General features: G+C 34.1%; 1 protein-coding gene across 8 annotated transcripts in view; it reads right to left on the bottom strand.

Annotated features, from left to right (window-relative positions):
• Nucleotides 1-3,670: 3,670 nt before the first annotated feature.
• The window catches only part of LOC134845600 (neuronal acetylcholine receptor subunit beta-3-like), an 83,443-nt gene continuing 63,655 nt past the window's right edge, over nucleotides 3,671-23,458 (bottom strand). For all 8 annotated transcript variants that reach the window (XM_063862573.1, XM_063862571.1, XM_063862575.1 and 5 more), the window contains 5 exons: nucleotides 11,316-11,652; nucleotides 9,025-9,243; nucleotides 7,204-7,584; nucleotides 4,859-4,985; nucleotides 3,671-3,977 (listed from right to left, as the gene is read on the bottom strand). In XM_063862573.1, the coding sequence (XP_063718643.1) occupies nucleotides 3,770-3,977; nucleotides 4,859-4,985; nucleotides 7,204-7,584; nucleotides 9,025-9,243; nucleotides 11,316-11,652 (1,272 nt within the window). In that variant the 3' untranslated portion in view covers nucleotides 3,671-3,769. The remainder of the gene's footprint in view (nucleotides 3,978-4,858; nucleotides 4,986-7,203; nucleotides 7,585-9,024; nucleotides 9,244-11,315; nucleotides 11,653-23,458) is intronic.

Raw genomic sequence — 23,458 nt, 5'->3', positions numbered from 1 at the left:
TCCAACTGGGATCAACGAAATCTTGAAACGCGTAAAAGTGAGTTAAAGCTGTTATCAGTTAGATTACCAGTCTAGAAACTCTTTTTATCTCAAGTAGTGTAGCGGAAAATTACGTTAAATTATGTGAAAAGTGTGGGTGAGACAAATAACGAATTTGAGATGGTTTGCAAACCTGTAGCACACATAAAAAACATTAGTTTTTATCTTAATTTTTTACTCATTTTTAAATCAAAACTTTGTATAAATAACCTACGACATAATTATATTATTTTCTTGCTGCGTATAAATTTTACTGCGTTACGTAATTTTTTTTCTGGAAGTTCTTGTTGGCATGTGCTATATTCTTTTCGAAAAAAATTACTTTTAAAATGTGGCAAAATTAGACTTGTCCTTTTGACGGGTCACTTATCGGATCAATGACAAGTAGGAGGATAGAGTCATTGTCAAAACTTTTGCGTTTTGAATCAATTTTCGTGCGATATTACGGTCAATATATAATTTTCAAAGTGTGTTATGGGTTGATTCAAGCTATTTAATCTCACTGGTTTTCGACTATAAATTTTTTTAAATTCTGCGTTTGCTTTTGATTGTTGATGCTCTTCTAGCTTCGGATTAAAAAAATTTTATCAATGATTGTCCACTGGTTTATTTTTGTCGTATATAGTTTTGTATAGTTGTTGAGTCAGATTCCGAAACAGTGTTTCGTAATCTGGAAAATTTAGTTTTTATAATTTTTTTCTGTGTAGAAATTATAGCCTTGTTTTATTTTATAGCCTAAATTTAATGGTTATTTTGTTGGAAGAATTTATATTAATCCAGCTTCGTGTATAAAAGTGGGAAAGCGAATCAATTTTTGAGGTCGTTAGACACTAGTTTTAAGAGGGGGATAGTAATACTAAGTGACCCAACGAAAAACTTGATGATCTCAGCCTTAAATTCAAATGAAATTTCAGTTAAGAACAAAATTTAAAGTTGAAGCTTAACACCTAAAGGTAGCCTAGAGGATCTGGTTTTAAATCAAAAGAGTATAAGTTTGAGTTGAACGAGGATAGGCTTCGATAAAATTTAGATGAAAATTTATTGATTTAAAAACGGTTAAAGATCCAAGAAAGTTCTTGATGATCTTGAATTACGTTTAAATTACTCGTTTCAAATGTGTTGATTGCTTAGATGAAGAACAAAAGCAACAAAAGAACTAATCATAAATTGTTTTTAAAAACTAGTTTTTTGTATTCTTTTACGGTCAACAAACAATAAAATGTTTAACAATTCCTAAAGATTTTAAAGTTTTGAGTTAGTTGGGAGTTTTTTCATTGTCTAGGTGTTTGTTTATATCACAAAATATGCTTTGTTTTTAAATATACGGCTTTCTAAGTAAATTGACAGCTCTGTTTTTTGCAGCTCATATTGATGAATAAAAATTTACTACATAAACAGACTTGTAGTTGATTAATTGTTGTAGTATGCTTTTTCGGTTCACCCTAGCAAAGATTCGACTTGTTGTCTGGGTTGTGAGGTGACTGCAGCTTCATTTTTGCCTTGGTTGGATTAGTCTTATTGAGGCCTGGAAACAAGCTTTTTTTCGATTTGGTCGATCAATTTGTTGCAAATTTTCTAATCTAATTTTTCTATTCTATGTTTGTCTTTTCTAAATCTAAATTTGTATAGGTCTGCTCGAGACTCGTTTGGTCGCACCAGATAATTTTAAGTACGGGATAGATTTCCCATAGAGTATTTTTCGATAAAGTACGCCGTCGGTTTGTCACGCTATTTTGTTTTCGGCCGGATATAGATTCATTCAACTTCTTAGTCTAATACTAATCCTAATCTTACTCTTACGTTTCGTAGTCTCAAAAGATCTAGTATATACTGGTTTTCTTGCTAGGTTAGAGGAGAGGAAGAGCAACTGTTTGCTAAGTTGAATTTATTCTTTTGTGGCTGAAACTATAAATAGTTTCAGCCATACAAATTTTTTTAAGTTTTGGTCACGGATCATGATTGGTTAATTTTAAATATTTTAAAGTGATATTTATCAGGAATATAATAAAAACTTGTTTCGAACTGGTTCCTTTTCAGCACATAAGACAGTACGATGTAACTTAAGTTATGGAAGGCCATCAACTCCGAGGGCAATGTGATTAGCATGCATGCCTATTAGCATGCTTTAGCTGATTTAGCCGGGTGTATTTTCAAAATTAAATTAGAACAAGATTTTAAAAAAAAATCGATAACCACATGATTTACTGGGGGAGTTAAAGATGGTTTTTGTTTTCAAAATGTTCAAACTTGAAACTTTGGCAAACAACATGATTTGTTAGGGGAGTAAAACTGCCCTTGATCAAGGCTTACATAAAAATGCCATAGGAAAAAGCAAAAAAAAATTTGGATGTCTTAGTGCCCTAACTCAAGTGACAAAAAACTATGGCTTACTTAAAACTAGAGTCACCAAAGGCTTGATTGTCTCGCATTTGTACTGCATTGGAAATAACTTGCGATGGTTAAGCAATTAGTATACTGAAAGCATCAAACTATTAATATTTGGCAAACAAATTCAAAGATGTTTTTGTTTTCAAAATTTGAACTTTTAAATTATCAGAGACTGATCGAGGCATAGATAAAAATGTTTTTGAGAGTTTTTGAAGGAACGTTATCCAGTTAAACGGAAAAAATCCCATTTTTGTGTATCCAAGACTACGTTATGCTAACAAAAAGTTAAAAATTGCTAGCAAAACAATTTTTGGAAAATATTTGTTTGAGTACAAAACTTATTTTGCGATTGAAAAATGTTTGGGGATTTCAAAATTACTTGAAAAACTTTTTGTTGTCGCCATCAAAAAATTGCTATTCAGACAATTTCCAAACATGGAAACTATATGATTCGCATTTTTTTTACAAAATATTTTTCTTTTTCATTTAGTACGATAAACCGACGTGTATGCCAAAACAAGAAATAATTTCTCGTAAATTCCGATAAATCCTTTTTAGCAAAAGGTATGAACTATTTTTTCATAGACTTAGTTTATGGAAATGTATGATTAGCTTTTTTGGTCTATGGTGGTCAACCGGGTAATTAAAAAATAGATTAAGTGCTCGCTGTTCAAAATGTGCAAACTTAAGCTAACAAACCATTAAATAGCGAATCTTCGAGTTGCACTTTTCTAGATGGGCATGCTTATCGTCACACATGATAATATGCCGGTCTCCTTCAATTACATTTAAATTGTCGCTGCATCAAATGTTCCTTTTTATAAATAATCCTCAGCGAAATTTGAAATTCAAATTGAAGTGATTTGAGCCTGATAAAATCCTGATTTGATCCTAGAGTCTGGTGTCGTGTTGCAATTTTGATGAAATTTTGATGAACCGGGTGTACTTGGGCCGTAAGATATGCATTGATTGAAATGACGCGCTCAAAAAAAATAATTTAACAGCAGGTAATTAATTTTTTGTCTTTTCAAACTCAAGACATCAAGGCCGTTCCATTGAAAAAAAACTGTTTTGCCAAGTACGGCTAATAAATAAGAATATTTTTTATCTGAAGAAAAAAGTAACATGAAGTAAGTGGGAAATTTAAACCAATTTCCTTACTTTGTTCGCCGATTTTCGTGAGGTTTGCTCCTTTCGCTACTTTGTTTTCTGCAATGGTAAAAGAGTTGTGATAAAACCTGTTTCCAAATTCATGCAAATATTTTCATAGATAATATGAGTTCAAATACCAATTATTTAATATATACTGGTGCAAAAAGAATTTGAATCTGTTTTTTTTTTTTCAGGCAAAAAGCTTCCAGGTTGTAATTGTGATGTTAGCTGTGACAAATGCTGAGTGAATTATAAGGAAGAAGCGATCCACAACTATCGCCAAGAATTTCCACCGGATGCAGTTCAACTCCTTTGCTTGTTCCATTTTTTCTTCTGCCGTCAAGTCATTTACCTTCAAATTTGAGTCCAGTGTATCGCATGAATGCTTGGTAGAAAGGCTGTGAAAAATTTGACCTCAATTTATACAAATTTATTGATTAGCAGGAATTCTCATAGTGATAACCTAGAAGAACAAAAAATCCTAGGTTCAAGTGAGTCCCTTAAAATTTCCAAGTTTCTAATACATTTGAAATGGAGCTACCGTTCACGCAATTTTTCGTTGAAACTCAGTATATTTGTTCTGTGCTGTGTTTTTTTTCTTGATACTGGCAATTAAAAGGTTGAAACTATATTTAGAGAATCTCAAAAATTACTTGAATTTTGAATTTTGAATTTTGAATACAGCGTCCTGATAAAAAATTGCATTTTTTGTTTTGAATCGATTGCGTGATACGAGCTTTTTCATCGCGTTTCTACAATATACAACACTGAAATTCAATTGTCTGGTAGACGAATCTATTCAAAAAACCCATATAGACAGATCCAACTGTGAAAAAACAATTTTTGGGATATTCTGCGATTTAGTTAAAACTTGTTTTTGAGGTTTTTCTTGATTGCTGGCAAAAAAAATCTCCAGTAGCAGCGAAATTAGTTTGACTTTTAAAGATGGAGCAGTTCATTTCGGAGCTGAATTTCGTCTAGCCCCTGGTACTTCCTTACCATGAAAAATGAGCAATTCGTTATTACGTTGACCAATTTCACTAATAATTATTAACTTAAAATTGAAGTTGAACAAATTTTAGAATCTTGTATTCCTTTTGAGAAGTTTATGCGGCAACTTGCTCAGCTGTAAAACGCATATCAACTCTGATATTAGTAATAAGGTCAAATGGTCAAATGCCATACTTATGTGTTATCGATACTTAACTAAAGATTGAGTATCTTTTTAACGATATCAATTGATTTATAAGATAAGACTAGTATTGAAATTGTGAATTACCTGTGCATGTAGTAGCCCGTATCGGATAGGGGTTTGAGCCCGATTACTCTGAGCCAGGGGGATTGAATAACCCAAAGACATCTGGAACCCATCCTCGTTTTCCATCCATTTTGACTCAAACTTAGCACTTAAACAAAATATGATTTTTTCAGTTTTTTTTGTTTTTAAAGCCTCTTAAAATAACCCAACACTTTGAATACAAAAGTGCAATAGTTTTTAATTAGTTAGCCAAAAGTGACCATCTGAATGATAGTCATTAACATCAGAGATGCCTACTTATCAAAACAGTTGGCAAACGGTCTCAAATATTCAGAAGATTGATTTGAGTAATTAGATATATTAAACACGAATAATTGACCTTCCAATAAAACTTGACGATATCAACAAATTTCGATGTACGCGATTTTGTGCGATTGACAAACTTCGGCCCAAAAAAATACAAGTTGTTGTTGTTGTTGTTGTTGTTGTTGCCTAGGTGCCCGTAGTTTGGCCCTCCTCTTGTCCCTCATTTGTGGCTTCTTCTGTATCGAGTTGCAGGAAAGCAGCTGCTTCGATCGGGTTTTCCCAGAGTGCGTGGGGGGTGATTGTAGTCGGGTTTGCGCTGCACCTGAATAGGTGACCCGTTGTGTGGGTTTCTGAGTTGCACTGTGGGCATGTTTCTGGGGTTGATTCATCTAGTCTGTGTAGGTAGCTTTGTAGGAATGGGGAGTAACCGCTCCGTAACTGGGCAAGGGTCCGTCTAGTACATCTCGGCAGTCGTAATTCATCCTTGCTCAGTTTGGGGGCTGGTTCGTCGAGCACTTTGTTGTTGTCCCGGTTGTCTAGGGCGTCTTTGACCTCATTTGTGTGCACTTTTTTGAGGAGCCCTCTGTAGTCCTCTTCGGTAACGTGCGTGTCGTCGTCTTCTTCTGAATCGGATGTTTCGAGGAGTGCAGTGATGTACCTCTCGTACCTGCTGAAGAGCGTTTCCTTCATGTTTCTGGGCGGTTCCGGTCGGTCTAGCAGCCTGTTGCCAGGGTGTCCTTCGAGATGATGGGCTAGCTGGTGCTGGACTGCTTTCATACGGATATGCCGCCTGACAGGTAGAATTTTCGTCTCGTCGTGCAGGTGCTGGATAGCGGTCATCGTGGTGCATCCTGTGGCCACTCTTAGGGCTGAGTTTTGGACTTTCTGCAGCGTTTCTACGTGGGTCTGTGCAGCGATCGGAGTCCAGACTGGTGATGCGTACTCTAAGACGGGCCTGATGAAGGCTTGGTAGGCTACTATGAGGGTTTCCTTGCTCTGTCCCCAGGTAGTTCCTGCCAGCGCTTTCAAGATATTCACTCTGCTCCTTCCTCTTGCTGCGGCTAGTTTGCAGTGCGGGCCGAATGTCAGGGCTGTATCGAAGGTGACGCCTAGTATTTTTGGTGTTTTCGCTAGAATGAGGGCTTTCCCGTTGATCTTCACGTTTGGTGTGATTTTGTGTTCTTTGGTGCTGGGCGTGAAGAGCGTGACGGAACATTTCGGTGTTGAAACCTCCAAATCTCTAGAGTCTAGAAAATTGCAGAGCGTCGTCAGGTAGCTGTTGATGTCTTTGCTTAGTGTCTCTATGTCGGTCCCAAGGGCGAAAACTGTGAAGTCGTCAGCATAGGATACTAAGAAAATTGTCGGTGGAGGCATTGGAGCATCTGCCACGTAGAAATTGAACAGCGTAGGAGCCACAACCGATCCTTGTGGAACTCCAAATCTGACAATACGACTGCTTGACAGCGTGTCTCTGAACAGTGTGCGGGCCTGTCTACCGTGCAGGTACGTGGCTAACCAGCGTACAAGTGCTCCTGGAAGCGTGGATGTGGGCATGTTTCTGGGGTTGATTCATCTAGTCTGTGTAGGTAGCTTTGTAGGAATACAAGTCGCGACAAAAAAATACAAGTCGCGACGTAGTGCGACCGAGCCCCTCGCCGCGACTTTGCGCGAACCAAAAAAAAGCGCACAATTGAGAATTTCGGCGCAAATTTTTGCGGAAAAGAAATATTGGGGTGGCTTTACACAACGCAAAGCGCTCAGTCACGACTTTGCGCAACCGAAAAATGTATGCTCGCTGATGGGTAGAGTTCGCTGATCGCCCTTCGTTCTATCATTAATGTCGTCAGCAATCCTTACACCGTAATTCGCCGAAAAAATAAATCCCCTCAGTTTTTGCGAGCAACAAACAACCCCAGCCCTAATTGCGCAAAAACAAATAAGTAGCTGAAGGTCCAAATACAAGTGCGCAATTGTGCAACATCTCAAAATGAGGCAAGGTTGCAAGGAGATAGCATATTTTTCCAGACAGTGAAAATTAACTAATGAGTGAAACTACTAACCGAAGACAGCCACCAGACAAAGTAAGCCCATGTGCCACAGAACTCCTGTTAAGAAGAACAGCAAAACCGGTGGCTTCATTGAACTAGCTGGCAAAATTTCACCCAAGGCGGAAAAGGCCACAACTTGTGCCAGTAAAATAGTTACTGCAAAGGAGATCTTTTCACATGCATCGGAAGGTAACAAGAAAGACAGTCCAGACATCAAGTATAAGGCAACTGTTGGTAGAACGAAGATCAGAGCGTAGTGAAGGGATCGCCTTCGCAACTGAACTTGAATTAATATCCCCTCATTGTCTCGAATTGGCATCATTTTGGTGCTTAAAAGCTCCCATTGCTCGTTTTCGATAAAGTCAATTGTGCCAGTGTTGCCTTTACCTAGAGCTGAAAACATTAATTTATCATTTTCGAAATTCAACAAAATCTCTTTGTTATTACGAAGTCAAACTGTTTAGTTTGTAATTTGTTAGTTAAATCGGGAGCAGTCTGAAAACAGTTTTATCGCGGACGGCTGTTTTTCAACAATTTTTTTTTCTGTTGTGGAACTCACAGTCAAATGACTGAAACATTTTATCTCTCTAAATTGTCCCGAAAAGGCCAAAATTGCGGAATCCAGAACAACTTAAGGAAACCATTGACAAAACTATTCCTGGGTGCAATGGATTACGTCGGAGCATAATCCACATTTGTAAGCGTTCTAAATTAGCCCCCCCCCCCGTAAATCCGCCCCTGGTTTTCTAGTTTACATCGGTCTAATAAACAAAATCAGTAATTAAAACTGCAGATTATACGTACAGTTTGTGGAGCTAGCTTTCATTTGAGGAAACCACTTGCAACTGCGAAATCTGCCACAGCTTTTCAACATTTATCTATCAAAGATTTCGCAGCACAACTACTGTTCCGCCTAAATTTTTAATCATTTGCTGATTTTGCGATATTTGACCTCGTATTTTTTAAAATTTGACCTCGTATTATGGCAGAGTTGACCTCGTATTTACAAAAAACTTACGCAATATCAAGCGATAGCCCTTGCAGTCGTGATTTGTATTTGACCTCGTATTATGGCACAGTTTGACCTCGTATTTATTAAAAAAAACTTACGCAATATTAAGCGAAAGCCCTTGCAGTCGTGATTTTTGTCTAATTTTGACAGAGCGAGCAGGTTTCCAATAGTTTTTAAATAGCCTAAAAGGCTAACATTTGCTAACTTTGAGAGGTAAAAACTTAGGTGTGTTATTTAGTGTTTTTTGAGTATTTTAGCGCCTTTTTGGAAACAAAAACGTGAAAAATGCAAAAAAAAAAGTTGATAAAACTCTAAAAACTATGACTATGGTCGGAACATTCTGTGCTACTTGCACAGTAACAAGCTATCCTTGTTTGAATAACTTTTTTTCAGCCATCATTTGAGTAAGACATATTTTTGCTCTAAATATTAGAAAAGCACAGTGTTCTTAAAGCAGATTTCACGATCTAATGTTTAATGTTTCGACAGAATTCTTTGTTCCATTCAAAAAATTGTACTGTCCTAGCAAAAATTTGTTTTAGATACAATCAAACTTCAAGACAAACGATGATATCGAAATCTTAGACTAATACGAGCCGCTTGGCTCTGTTTTTTAAATGAAAGCGAAGGATATTTTTTAACAATAGAAAAAGCAGAGGCCTATAACTGTAACATAAAGATAAAAATTGTTGTTCTTTCGAACACATGCAAACATTGTCCATTAGTAAAAACAATCGAACTTTAAGTTTGAATTGTGATTGCAGTAAATCGTAAGGTTCTTTAGTAGAAAAAAATTGAATTTTGCTAGATTAATATCTGACCTTTCAGCCAAATTCCAAATAAATAGTTCCAGATGAGCCTTGGCTTCTGCTCTATTGTGATGTTACAACATTGTTCGTCGAACGGAAATTTTGATACATCGAAATCACACGACATTTTGGGCTTGAAGTATGAGTAATGCGATGAAACTAATCCGTCGTTACAAACCAGTTGCTTTTGACTCATCAGGTTGAATTGCGGGTCAAGTACATTTTCAATAGCTGAAACATCAAAATCATTATAAATACCCGCATTTAAGAAAAGTGAAAACAAATCGATTATAATGGATATTCGTGGTCTAAAATGTTGTAAATATAATCGATTCCCATGTTACGTCCAGACAACAAAATTAGACTGAAAATGGATTTAAATCCATTTTTTCTCGCCAAAACATAATGCATTATAATTCATTTGTAATCCATTATAATGGATTTTATAATAAGTACGAAATCACATTAAAATGAATTTTTTTCCACTTTATTTTTGTTTTGCGCGTAGTGCAAAATTTTGCAAGAAATTCTGCATTTACCAAGAGTTATGTGGAAACTTTTCAAAACGAGTGTACGGCCTAATCCAATTCTAAACCTAAACTCAATTTGCAAAAAGATTCTAATGCTAATGGAAGGGGGATTAGTCCACCTCCAACTTTACTACCCCCCCCCCCCCCAAGTTTCTATTAATTAAAAAAAAAATAGTTGAAAGGAACGAAATTCAGTTTTTGTGTAACATAAATAAGTTAGGCAGAAAAAAATTAAATTGAACAACAAGTAACCAACGTAACCAACTTTAGTTCAAAATGTAGAAAAACCTTTATGTGTGTTGAATATCGCGTCTCAATAATGTGGAAAAAAATTGATTCTAAAATATTTTCAATGTCAGCGTCCACAAAAAAGAAAAAAAATGATTATAATGAATGAAAAAAGGATTTTGTTGCCTCGAAAACTAGTAATATTCAATTTTAATTGATTATAATCGATTTATTTTCACTTTTGTGAACAATGACAAGGAAACACAACAAGACTAAATATTGAATATATTTAATATGAATATTCCGACTGCATTTTAATGTCTATGGAACAGTAACAACATGAAAACTAAATGTAAAAAAATGATTTTTTTAAATTGAGATTTTTTGTAAAAAATCATCCCCTCACACGCCATATAAAGTACAAAGTGATAAATTTCGCTTTTAATAACAAATAAATTATGGAAAATAAGCTTCTTTCAACCAATTTGGAACGATTTCTAAGACGGATTAAATCTTCGCTGACGCGTTAATAGCGCGAAATATATCGCGCGTTAATTGTTCCAAATTGGCCAAACTGGCAATCTTTAAACCCCCATAACTTTATGAAAAATCGTCACAGGTGAAATATCTTTTCAAATTTAAGCTCAGGACAACAATAGCTTTCGAATGACATAAAAAAACTTCGTCAAAAATGGCTACTTAAAAAGTCTAAACTTGTCTGAAGAAAAAAAAACCCACCCGAGCACAAATATTCCGTTACTTTCGCTACGAAAGTCGAAACAATTATAACCAATTTTTATTCATGGAGCTCCAATACGGGTAATTAATTGAACACGGCAATGCTGCGTAACATATCGAAATAATTCCATAAAAATTACTGCTGTTGAAAAAGACGGACTTAAAGTACCGCAGAACCTTATCTCTCTGGAGCGTAAGTGGTTTTGGGAGTTAGAAGTTGTGTTTTTGTGCCTGTCTGCGTGTGTGTCTGTATGTGCGTCTGCTTGTATGTATCTGTCTGTATGTTTAAGTGTCTTGGTTTGTTTGTGTGGTGTGCGTGTGTGTGCGCGTCTGTATGTTTTTTTAGCAATGTGTGTGAGTGTGTTTTTTCTGTGCGTATGCGTGTATTTGTGTGTCTTTTGGTGAGAGCATGATTGTTTGTGCTTATATGTGCGTCGTTCTATGCGTGAGTGCGTTTGTCCGTGAGTACAGGGCGTGTTTTTTTTCTGAGTATGTATGTATGGCAGAAATAACAGGCCAAATGAAAAGTTTTTTTTTGCATTTTTGGAAGGATTCCGCGTCAAAATTAGTATTGACACTATTGATGTCTTCAGATAGTACCAGTTTAGGGACCCTTTGGTTGGGCAGGGGGTCGAACCCTGAAGGGACGGCGTCCACCCTAAGTTCGCTACTGCCCTTGGTTTTTGTCTCTTCAAAAAAACCCTAATAATTTATTTTTAAAATTCTACCTTTGAAACAGATTGGCTCAATCGCCGGAAATTGTAGTCCAAGCATTCAAATTTTCGTTAAATGGTAAAAACAACTCACTCAATGCGGGGGCCCAAACATAGTCTTTCGGTATTACCAGACATGTCGGAATTTTGCTTCTAATTCGGCTGTTGTTTCTGTCGACTCTCCACAAAAACGAACGTGTGTAATAAACGGACACTATTTCAAGTTTAGCCGACCACGACCCTCGCTTTTCGTCCAAATCCACAATTTGTGCGATGGAAGCTGACACTTCAATGCTTCCGAGTAGTTCGGGCGGACTGTACTTTGGAATTTTGTCTCTGATTCGCTCCAGAATTTCTTCCTCGGTCTCCCGCACTGCCCATGTCTCATCCTCTGCGTGAACTTTTTTGAAAATTCTTCCCGAATTTCTTAACTGAATTGAAAACATGATTTTAGTTTTGCTAAATTAGTCTTTAGTTTTTCAGTTATACCTTAAGATGTAAAAGCATCTCCATTGTAGCAAGATCAGATGCCGATTATAAATTTAAAAAGCGCACAAAACTGTTCCACAACAAAGCACACATTTTCCAGCTCATGAAACAGAATTCAGAAAAACATTTTTTTGAGAAATTCGAGAAACATTTTACTGGTCGAAAAAATAAATACTTCCCCAAACAACTTTTCACGCTTAATTCCAGAAAAGTAACAAAGTTTTAAAATTTTGGTAGGTTTTTCTATCAGACCAAACTTGAAATTTAAAACATGAGTTTTTTATTAACTTTTCAATTATCTAAATAATTTTGATGCCCCCAGTTTATTTGTGAAATAAATATAAACTGCAGTTTTCAACAAAATTAAAATGTTGCCACTTGCCTAAAAACTTACCCCAAAAAACGATCATTTTTGGCGTTTTCTACCATTATGAGGCCAAACTGTGTTTTTGGGAAATGTAAGCGCATTTCTCATTAAGGAATCTCCCTTTGTTCTTCTTTTGTTCATTCATTTTCTTTGATCGTTCGGACAAGATTTTAACAAGTTTAAAGACTTGTCTCTTGAATCAAGGCCCGTACAGACACCATGCAGCGAACAGTTTGGCGTCCTAAGGACTCAATCAAAAGTTGCTCCAAACATAATTGCTGATTTACTGACAAAACTATATCACTGCAAGCTTCTTATGTAGCTTAAAAAAATTTAAAATGTTTTAATTTACTCAGCTTTCTGTAAGCATGTTGATTTTCGTCTGATAGCCAAAAAACGTCATTTTTATTTATATTTATAAAACAACAACATTTTTAATAAAAACATTTTTTGAACACTTTTGCGCCCACATTTGGAGATAGCACCTTTTAAAAATTTGTTAGGCTACATAAGAAGCTTGCAGTTAATTAATTGTATCAGGAAATAATTAAATAGGTTTGGAATAATTTTTGATTGACTAAAAAAGCCAAAAATGATTGTTTTTGGGGTCAATTTTTGGGGCCCAAAATTTGCAAAACAAAAGCACCATGTCAAAAAGCTGCTGAAATTTTAAGCAGGATTGGTCTTCATTATCTTTTGTCAAAAAACAATCCAATTGAGAAAAATGCATTAAAAATTTCAAATTTTATTCGTTTTTTTTTCGGATAATTCAAATCAGCACTGTATTTCCAGTATCTCAACTAATTCGTGTCGAACGTTTTACTATTCATGTATAAAAACGGTTTCAAGTTGAACTGGTTACTGAATACTTTTCATCATTTCAAAGGCTTATGTAAAAACTTCATAAAATAGCTTCAGGGCAAACTGAAATAACTCCAAACTGCAACAAGACTGCTCGTATCAGGGCGAAGCCCTGAATATTCCGACTGCCTTTTAAGGTCTATGAAGCAGTAATAACATTAAAAAATTAAATGTAAAAAAAGGAGAATAAATTGAAAAAAAATGTTGTAAATAAATTTGACATTTTTTCTAAAAAATCATCCCCCCACACGCCATATAAAAAACAAAAAGACAAATTTCGTTCCTAGTAACAAATCACTTCTGACAAATAAGCTTCCTTCAACCAATTTGGTACGATTTCTAAGACGGATTAAATCTCCGCTTACGCGTTAATAGCGCAAAAATATATCGCGCGTTATTTGTTCCAAATTGGCCAAAATGCCAATCTTGAAACCCTCAGAATTTTACGAAAAAGGTTCACAGGTAAAATATCTTTTCAAATTTAAGCTCAGGACAACAATACCTTTTGAAGGATATTTTAAAAATGCCGTCATAAAAGGCAAGTTAAAAAGTCGAAATTTATCTGAAGAAAAAAAAACCGAGCACAAATATTCCGTCTCTTTGAGAGTACTCGGAACAATAACTAACCACAATTAGGTTATCCTGAAAGAAAACTAACATAAATGAATCGCATCAATTGCCTGCTTACTACTCAAATTCTCCAGCCTTGGCTATGCCATTCTCATCCAACAAGACTGCTCGTATCAGGGCGAAGTCTTGAATGTTCCGACTGCCTTTTAAGGTTTATTGAGCAGTAAAAATATTTTAAAAAAATGTAATTAAGCAAAATGAAAAAAAAATTCTAAAATTTGAACTTTTTTGTTAGACTCATCCCTCCACACGCCATAAAAAGTACAAAAGGATAGATTTCGCTCCTTGTAACAAATCAATTATGGCAAATAAGCTTCTTTTAACCAATTTGGAACGATTTCTAAGACGAAATAACCCTCCGCTTACGCGTTAATAGCGCAAAATATATCGCGCGTTAATTGTCCCAAATTGGCCAGAATGGCAATCTTTAAACCCCCATAACTTTTACGAAAAATGATCACAGGTGAAATGTTTTGTTTTGCAAGTTTAAGCTCAAGACAATACTTCTCGAATGATATTTAAAAAAAATGGCTAGTTGAGAAGTCGAAGTTTGTCTGAAGAAAATATCGGAAGTCGGAACATCAATGCACGCTATTTTGTTTAATTTAGACTTTCAGTTGGCTAATCTTTTACTGGGTATAAAAATTGGTGTACGTTTTTCGTTGAACGAATTAGTGCAGTCACTGCTATGTCGATAATCTAAGATTATTGACATTACAGTGACTGCAGTGATTCGTTCAACGAAAATTGTACACGAATTTTTATTCCCAGTAAAAGATTATCCAACTGAAAGTTTAAATTAAACAAATTACATTGCAATGTTTTTTCTCGGATAAAATGGCAGCCTGGTTCAGGTAGCCAGTTTATACACTATACTGAGTCTGGTACACATTCCAGACTAGCATCACTACTATTTAAGTTTGTTGCTATAATTTTTCCGCCTCTATCCTATAATTTCTTCATTTTTTTCAGCATCCTCTCGAAAGTCACAAACTATAACTGCATATTTTCATTTTAAAAAATGGGCGTTTGTATCAGGGCGATGATCTGTCAATGAAGTTTTACTTCAGGATTAGGCTTTGGCGCTTCTGCGACTTATTGGATTGATCGATTGTGCGTGAACACAGTGTGTTCTCTCGAACTTATGTTGATTAATCGCGAATATAATCCTTTTCAAAAAAATCACTACAGTCATTCTGGCCAATTAGGGTTCGGTTTTGTACTTTTTGTCGTATTGGAACCTGATCTAAACTACATTTTATGATTGGATAAATTAGATATTTTACCACTGTAAAGTATTTAATATTAACCAATCATGATCCATCTAACTAACAACCCACTTATTTGTAAGTGCTGAAATTACTTGTAATTTCAGCACCAGAGAGATTTGAATTTAACTTAGAAATTAGTTGACTCTCCAAGAAGACTTCAGCAGCCGCAATAAACCAGTATACCCTAGATCTATTGAGCCTAGCAGAGACTAGTTAAACAACCTGAGACTAGATAGTATAAGAGTAAGATTAGGATCGGTATTAGACTAAGAAGTTGCACGAATCTATCCGGCCGAAAATAAGATAGCGTGACGAGCAGACGGTGTACCCTATCCGAAATTACTCTATGAGTTATACACTTCGGTCATAACTCATCTGGTGCGACCATAAGTCTCGAACAAGACCTTAATAGCTTAGAATTAACCAAAAATAGATTAGAATTTAGACAAAACTTTTTTTAAAAAAATGTTACACGACGATAATTTAATCGAAATGTCTCTACGACTCAATAGATCAAAGCCAATATTCCGAACGATAAGACAACTACCCGGAATTGCAAGAAGACCTCAAACCAGAGACGACATACGACAAAGTAGAAACTTACCATATAGTTATATGATAGTTCGGCAAAAGCCAACACAAACTTTTGTATTTAGAATACTACTAGCAATGAATTTAGATTTTCATTTGCAAACATAAAATCTTGAAGTCAATCTTCAAAATCATTTCAGGCGCTAAACAAAATTATTAATATACAATAACGATTGATAAAAAGATCTCAGATCGTTTTCCTAATTTCTGCAGTAATATACAAAACATGTTTGAAAAATATTTATTGAAAAATCAAAATAAAAATTAGTAACATGACAATAAATGGTTAGTAATCATAAATCATCCTGTTGTTCCAGCTTCATCACCTAAAACATAACAGCATTCATAAGCTCACTAATATCATAAAAACACTAAATCTTTTCTCTACACAAATTTAAATCATTTTAAACTTAAATTCACTTAAATTTAAAATCAGATCATCAAGGCTCATCCTTGGATCTTAAATCATTTTCTATTTAATTAAATTTAAAACTTGATCATCAAGGCCTATCCTTGGATCAAAAAGAACAATTTTGTTCTCCCCCACCCACTTAGCTAGTGTCTAACGACCTCAAACGTCGATTCACTATCCAACCCTTTCTAAAAACCCAGGACTAACAGAAATTTTTGAACAAAACTAATCATTCAAATTAGGATAAACAGTGAAGAATTTCGGTTATTCATCCTTCACTTGATCCCCCCTCTTACCAGACCCAGGATAAATCTTAGACTTAGTAAAATTAAAATAGTATCTAACGAACTACTCGCGTTCTAATTATACCTGAACCTTGTGGATCGATTTACTATTCTCCAACCCTGAACACAATCACTACCCTTAAGTAAGATTAAGTAAGTTAACACCTTAGCTTATACTAGCCACGAGAAAGTATAAAATCATTCTTCGGAATCGATATACTTTTCTCCCCAACCCTGAACAAATAGACCCAGGTTAGGCTAACCAAAAAATCGTAAGGACTAACAGTCTAAGAAAATAGAAATCATTTAACAACCTTTTGCATCCGTCATCCTAAACCTTATGTCATTTAAAAACCTAGGAAATAAACACACAATCGTTTTACACAATTGTGAAATACATAACAAAAAATACGATCTTGTAATCACACCTCATACACAAACAGTTGGATATATCAGAACAAAACGACAAACAATAAAAAGAAAAATAATAACCAAACAAAGACAAATAACACGAAAAAGAATTTCCAAAAACCGAAACGCATTTTCAGAATCAGAAACCAGCAGTTTAGACGAACTTTATAAATTAACAGAATCTATAGATAAAAATTGCCCCATTCACGATCAATTATATTTTTCCGACTCAGAAACAACTTCAAATTCATCAAAAAGAGGAAAAAGAAGAATAAAAAAACAATATAAACACAAACCAGTACACTTATACAATTGGAATCAACCAATTATTCACATCGATAGTTACATATTAACAGTCATCAAACGAAAAAATGAGCTCAACACACACCCCAGGTGAAGAAAGTCCAGATGATGATGATATCTTCCCCTTTATCGTAGATGCAACCACTGATAGAGGACAGCTATATTTTGCAAAAATTTACTCTTAAATTTGTTTGAGCCCGGAATCAGTCCATGTAAAACAGAGTTCCCAGATGTAAAAATCAAAAGACAAATTATCGATCACTATTTGAAAGATATATGCAACTTAACACAACAATACGGAATCTACTCCATAGAATTCAGCTCACCAAACCAGAATCACAGCAAATATGTAATTCAAACAGACGACCTTGATTTAGAATTCTCAAAAGTACTCTCAGAATATATAAAAAGCATACAATATCATAACTCACAAAGAGCAAACTCCATATTCACCAATGAAGTTTTTGCAATAATATATAGTTATATATCGATATTAGAAAACGAAATCCCAATCCCAAATGTCTCACCGACAGAAACATCTAAACATATAAGAGTACGACATGAAATCACACTACTCTCTAGTTTTCTAAATATAACTAAGGAAAATTTCACTAAAGATGATGTTTCACAACATACAAAACATGACTTACAAAAAATTTTGGCATGGTTTATAATAGATTATTTCACACATAATCTAGATTTAATTTCACAAGCAAGAAAAAATTTTAGACCTCAAAACTCAAACGATGATACTGCCATCACAGAACAGTCAGACTATGTTTGGGACCCCGAATGGTCTCATTATGCATTTATAAATATCCCACAATCAATTGCAAGTCAAGCGATAAGTACAATATCTTATGTAAGAGATTATGTAAGAGTAATACCATTAACCATTGATGCAACACCATTAAACTATAATACATTTTTACCTGATATGCAAAATACTCGTTTAAACTCCACAGTCATACACAATGAAAACCTCAATGGAACTAGAAATCTCACCCAACAAGATATCCAGACACCATCACACTTCATAAATGAAGAAATCGTACACACAACAACTACACAACAAAGCATTTCACCGATACGTCCAAATTTAACAACACCAAGAAATACAAACCCTTCACAAACACAGGTAACCTTACAATCAACCGTTAAACCTTCGGTTGCCCCAAAATATTCACACATGGATTATCAGACATACAGACCCATGACAATACCGTCAAAAACACGTAAAACGTTCACTAGAAACAATTTTGCAGAACATAATTATAATTACACACATCCATCAAAAACAAATTATCCCCCACGAAAAAATTTTAATAATTACACAAGATCTCGAAACTGGGATAACCCAATAGCACAAACTAATTCAGTAAATTTTCAAACAGATTTACATCCTTCACAGGATCGTAGTGAAAACTATCCATTTTTTCAACAAAATAAAAATAAAAAACAAACATCTTATCAAGTGGATTACTTATCCTCAGATGATGATTTTTTACAACCAGATATATTTGCACCATATAATCAAGAATATCGTGGACAAGGAGTACAGAAACCACATACAAATCATAGAATTTTTTCTCCACAACCGATAGATACACAAAATCAACAACCAATTCAGCAACAAAACCCAATTAATACACAATATAGTCAACCAATTCAGCAACAAAACCCAATGATCACACACTCGTATCAACCGACACAAATGCAAAATGAAATACCACTCCCATATTATCTTCAACAACACGAAATAACAAGAAATCAACTTCCAAATTTTTCTCAAATGCCAAATGCAGCAGAATCATTACAAATGACAATGAATCCATACCTTATGGGTGGATCATCAATAACATCAAATAAACCTTTAATGGTATTCACAGGAACAGACCCTGAATATTCTGTAGAAGACTATTTAAATGCAGTAACAGCAAATTTGATTTTAATTATAGGACCTGAACCAATTAATACGCCACTACATCAAAACTGGATACATCGACGCACAGCGTTGATACAAACAACTTTAGACGGCGCAGCCCAAAAATGGTTTTCAGTATTGCCTCTAGAAAAAAAATCAAATTGGAAAAGGTTTACACAAGAATTTTCAAAAATGTTTGACTCCGAAAGAAACAAACAACAACAAAGAGTTTTATGTAATGAAATTCGCAGATTACCAAATGAAACCATCAAGCAATTAGCAGTACGCATCGAAACACTAGTTCGAAAAGCATATTCAATAAATACACATGACTATAAAAACACAAAGATGACAGAAATCTTAATGATGACCTTAACACCTCAATTAAGGAAAATAGCAATAAAAAAGAGAGCATCCCATCCCTCCTCAATTCGAGAACCCGATTTAGATTTTCGAAAACTAGTAGACAAACTAGAACAAGCAGAAATCACAATGAAACTCGAAGAAACAGAAAATCTGAAATTACAATATGTTAACCGAATCGAAACAAATACCACAAGTATCAACAATATACAGGAATCAGATACAGACCTCGTTGAAAAAATCACTGAAATACTCAATATTTACGAAAAACACCCAAACTTTAAAGGCAAGCCATCTTTCAAAAAATGGTGTAATTATTGCCGACGATACGGACATAGTATTTCTGAATGTAGACAAAAACAGCAAGACAATCAAAATAAACCTCAAAAATATAAAGAACCGAATAAATCATTCTATCAATACAAGAAAGATCAAAATCTACCAAACAAAAATGTATACAGCAACAACAGTTCAGGAAAACCACTACCGAGCAACACCAACTACACGAGAAATCAATCACCATATAACTCAAGTTATAGAGGAAGATCGCCAGAACGAAGAAATACACAAAATTCGTCACAAAATCACTACAATAGACAAAATAGTAGAAATAACTACTCCAGATCAAATTCAAATACAACACTATTTGTTTCTAGATCTAATTCCCAATCAAGAAATAATTACTATCCAAACAATCAATCACGAAATTCATCATACAATAGAAATAGAAACTATTCCAATAATCGGAATAGAAGTTATTCAAACAACCGAAACCAGAATTACCCGAACAATCGATCAAGGAATAACTCATATAATAGATCAAACTACAACAGACCAAACAATAATTACCAAAACAGATCCAAAACAGATCACGAAATAATTCACAAAATCGACATTCAAGTTATAATAATCGTTATAGAAATTATTCCCAATCACCACACAGGAATAATAACCATTATAATAATTCTAATAATCGCCATAGAAGTAGTACACCTAAACATCAAAGAAATATAAATCAAGTACAATCAAATCCAGAAACAACATCAGACCCTCCAGGTATTGATGACACAGGAAATAACGAACTACAACTAAATCAAATTAACTGTGAATCATCAGATTCAGAAAGTGATACAGAAAACACTATCTCCATCAATATGATAGCAGTCGAAAATGACTATGAACCTATTATATATGAACAACCTTTTTCATCACATATATATGAAAATCAATCAGAACTCCTTCACAATTATTATATTGAACCCATCCATTCTACACAAACAACACAAGAAACAAACGAAATTAACACTACAAATCAACCCAATGAGAATGACAAAACAAAATGCTTAAATACAAATCACATCTATCAAAACATACAAAAAGAACGACCCAAAGAAAAAATTTGGACAACACCATTTCTTTTAGAAAGTCCAAGAAGCAAAGAATTTCAACCACCAGATCTTGAAATTGATTTTTTAATTGATTCAGGAGCAGAATCAAATATAATAAACATTCCCACATGGAATGAAATAAAAACCTTACACCCAAAGCTAACACCTCTTGAAACCTCCAGTAAACTAGCAACAGCACAAGGATCAACATTGGTAAACTATGGAAAAATTCAATTATTTCTTCTCCCCACAAGAACAATGGAGCAAAATAAAATTTTAAATAAACCATTTAAACAAATAGTTCATATCACTGATATTAAACACAATATCATTGGAATACCATTTATCTCTAAATATATACCAACAATCAACATTTTGAATAGTAAAATACTAATCAAAGATAAATAAACAAAAACAAAAGACACATCCCTAACATTTTTTCAAAGATTAAATAAACAACCACCATTCTTTTCAAAATTTTATCCTATATATAATCAACAAAGAAAACACCTGAAACCACTATCAGGAAACATATATATATTTTTTCAATAAAACAAGTTCACCAATATGATAAAAAACAAAACAAACAACAACTCTATATGTCAGATTTTGAATTCAAACCTATCCATAAATTTTTCAAAATCACAATCTCATCCATAAAATATTTGAAAAACTCGAATTCAGATATTATATCTCTACGTGTATACAACAATACACCCTATCAAGTAACATTACCTTTAGGACTTTTAGGCTATTGCGAAACCAACGCTACGATATCACCAATACACGAAAAAGAATATCGCGTAAATAATATACTCCAATTATTAGATTTTTGTCAATCCACAATTCTTAATGAAGAATTATCCATAAATAATATAATAAGTAACGAAAAAAGAAATACGGATTATTTCACAAAAACCCCATATTTCAAACCTACATTCAACATAAGTAATTACGCAGAGAATCAACAGAAATTTTTAACAATGTTTAACTTCCAACATTCACAAATAACACAAGACGAATTTGATAAATTAGCCAAACAGCTAATCAAATATTCATCAGTCTATGCAACATCCAAATTTGATGTTGGCAAAATCAGCTCATCACTACATCTCCCATTAAAACCAGACGCAGTTTTCAAAAAACAAAGAGCAAGTAAAGTACCAATTCACTTACACGATAAAGTGAACAGATTACTCGACATTTTAGAACAATACAACATTATCTCACCAGTAAATAAAGAAGAACAACCAAAAGGTAACACATTTATCAACCCTGTTATCATTCTAGCCAAAGGAGAATCATTAAAAATCGTTCTCGACGCTAGATACCTCAACTCACTCATAGATGAATCAAAGTGTAATTGGCCTATTGAACCAATACAAGTTATTTTAAAAAAAATGAACGGAAAATACTTTACAACCGCAGATATGAATAGTGCATACAATCAAATGCCATTAGATGAACAATCGCGACGTTTAACACAATTTGTTATTGGAAACCAACAGTATGAATTCAACCGCTTATTCTATGGAATAGCCATAGGACCAGCAGCATTTTCAGCTTTTATGAGCAAAATTTTTCGACCACTAATACTCAAGAAAAACGCAATCACCTATTTAGACGATGTTTTTATGCAATCACAGACTAAAGAAGAAATGTTCAATGTTTTAGAACAATATCACCAAATACTTCAGAACGAAAATCTGAAGGCCGCCCCTGATAAATCACACTTCTTTTTAACACGAGTAAAATTCTTAGGACATAATATAGAAAGAAAAACAATCACCCCATTAAAATCACGCATTGATGCTATTCAAAAACTCCAACCACCAACAAACAAAAAGAAAATCCAAGAATTCCTTGGAATGTTAAATTTTTTAAGTAAATATGTCTATAAAATGCAATTATACCTAAGACCATTCTATAATATACTTAGACAACAAAATAATTTTGAATGGAATACAGAACATCAAGCACGATTTGAAGAAATTAAAAAACTTCTAACTGAACAAATTTCGAATACAATTCCAGATCCAAATCAACCATTCTACGCAATGTGCGATGCTTCGAACTTTGGCATCGGCGCAGCGTTATTACAATCAGATAATGGTACAAACAAAATGAACCTTATATCAGCAAATTCTCGTTTATTCACTCAAGCAGAGCTAAGACTCTCAACCCTAATGAGAGAATGTACAGCCATAATCTATACACTTACGGAATATGAATTTCTGATACTTGGATCAAAACATCCAACACTTCTAATCACAGATCACAAACCAATTATATTTCTCTTTACACAAAAGTCAAATCCAAATCATAGAGTTTATAGATTTCAACTAATTCTAATGAAATTTCCAAACTTACATATAGTTTGGACAGCAGGAAAAAATCTTGCATTACCAGACACATTAAGTCGAAATACGCCACCTGAATTACTAACACGTAAAACTACAGTAGAAATACCCAAAAATATAAAATTCTACCTTGCAAAAAACGAAACATCACCCCGATTAGAATGCAAATATGCAGTAAGAACTGACGTTGAACAATCACAGATAAATAATCTACAACTTTTTCCACTTTATTTAGATTGTCAAAATAACCACTACGATGTTGATCTACTTGGAAAATCAACTTTTAAACCAATTCCATACTCACAATGGATAAAAAATAACACCCAACAAAAAAGAGTAAAACAACACTCGAATAAAAAAGACCTTTTTCCACTAATTGAAAAAGAAAACCTAACTGATAAAATAAATTTATCAGGATCACAAACAAATGATTCAAAATACACAATAAATCAAGTATTTGATCTCCATGACCCACTTGATACAATTCCTTTATCTAAATTAGAAATTGCAAACATTTTCCTCCCCCCAACAGATAAAATTACAATTAATACTTTGAAACAATATCAAAATCTTGACCCAGTAA

Source organism: Symsagittifera roscoffensis, chromosome 5 (genome assembly GCF_963678635.1).
Source record: "Symsagittifera roscoffensis chromosome 5, txSymRosc1.1, whole genome shotgun sequence".
Classification (NCBI taxonomy): domain Eukaryota; kingdom Metazoa; phylum Xenacoelomorpha; order Acoela; family Convolutidae; genus Symsagittifera; species Symsagittifera roscoffensis.
The sequence above is the reverse complement of the archived record's forward strand: the minus strand, read 5'-3'. Positions and strand labels throughout refer to the sequence as shown.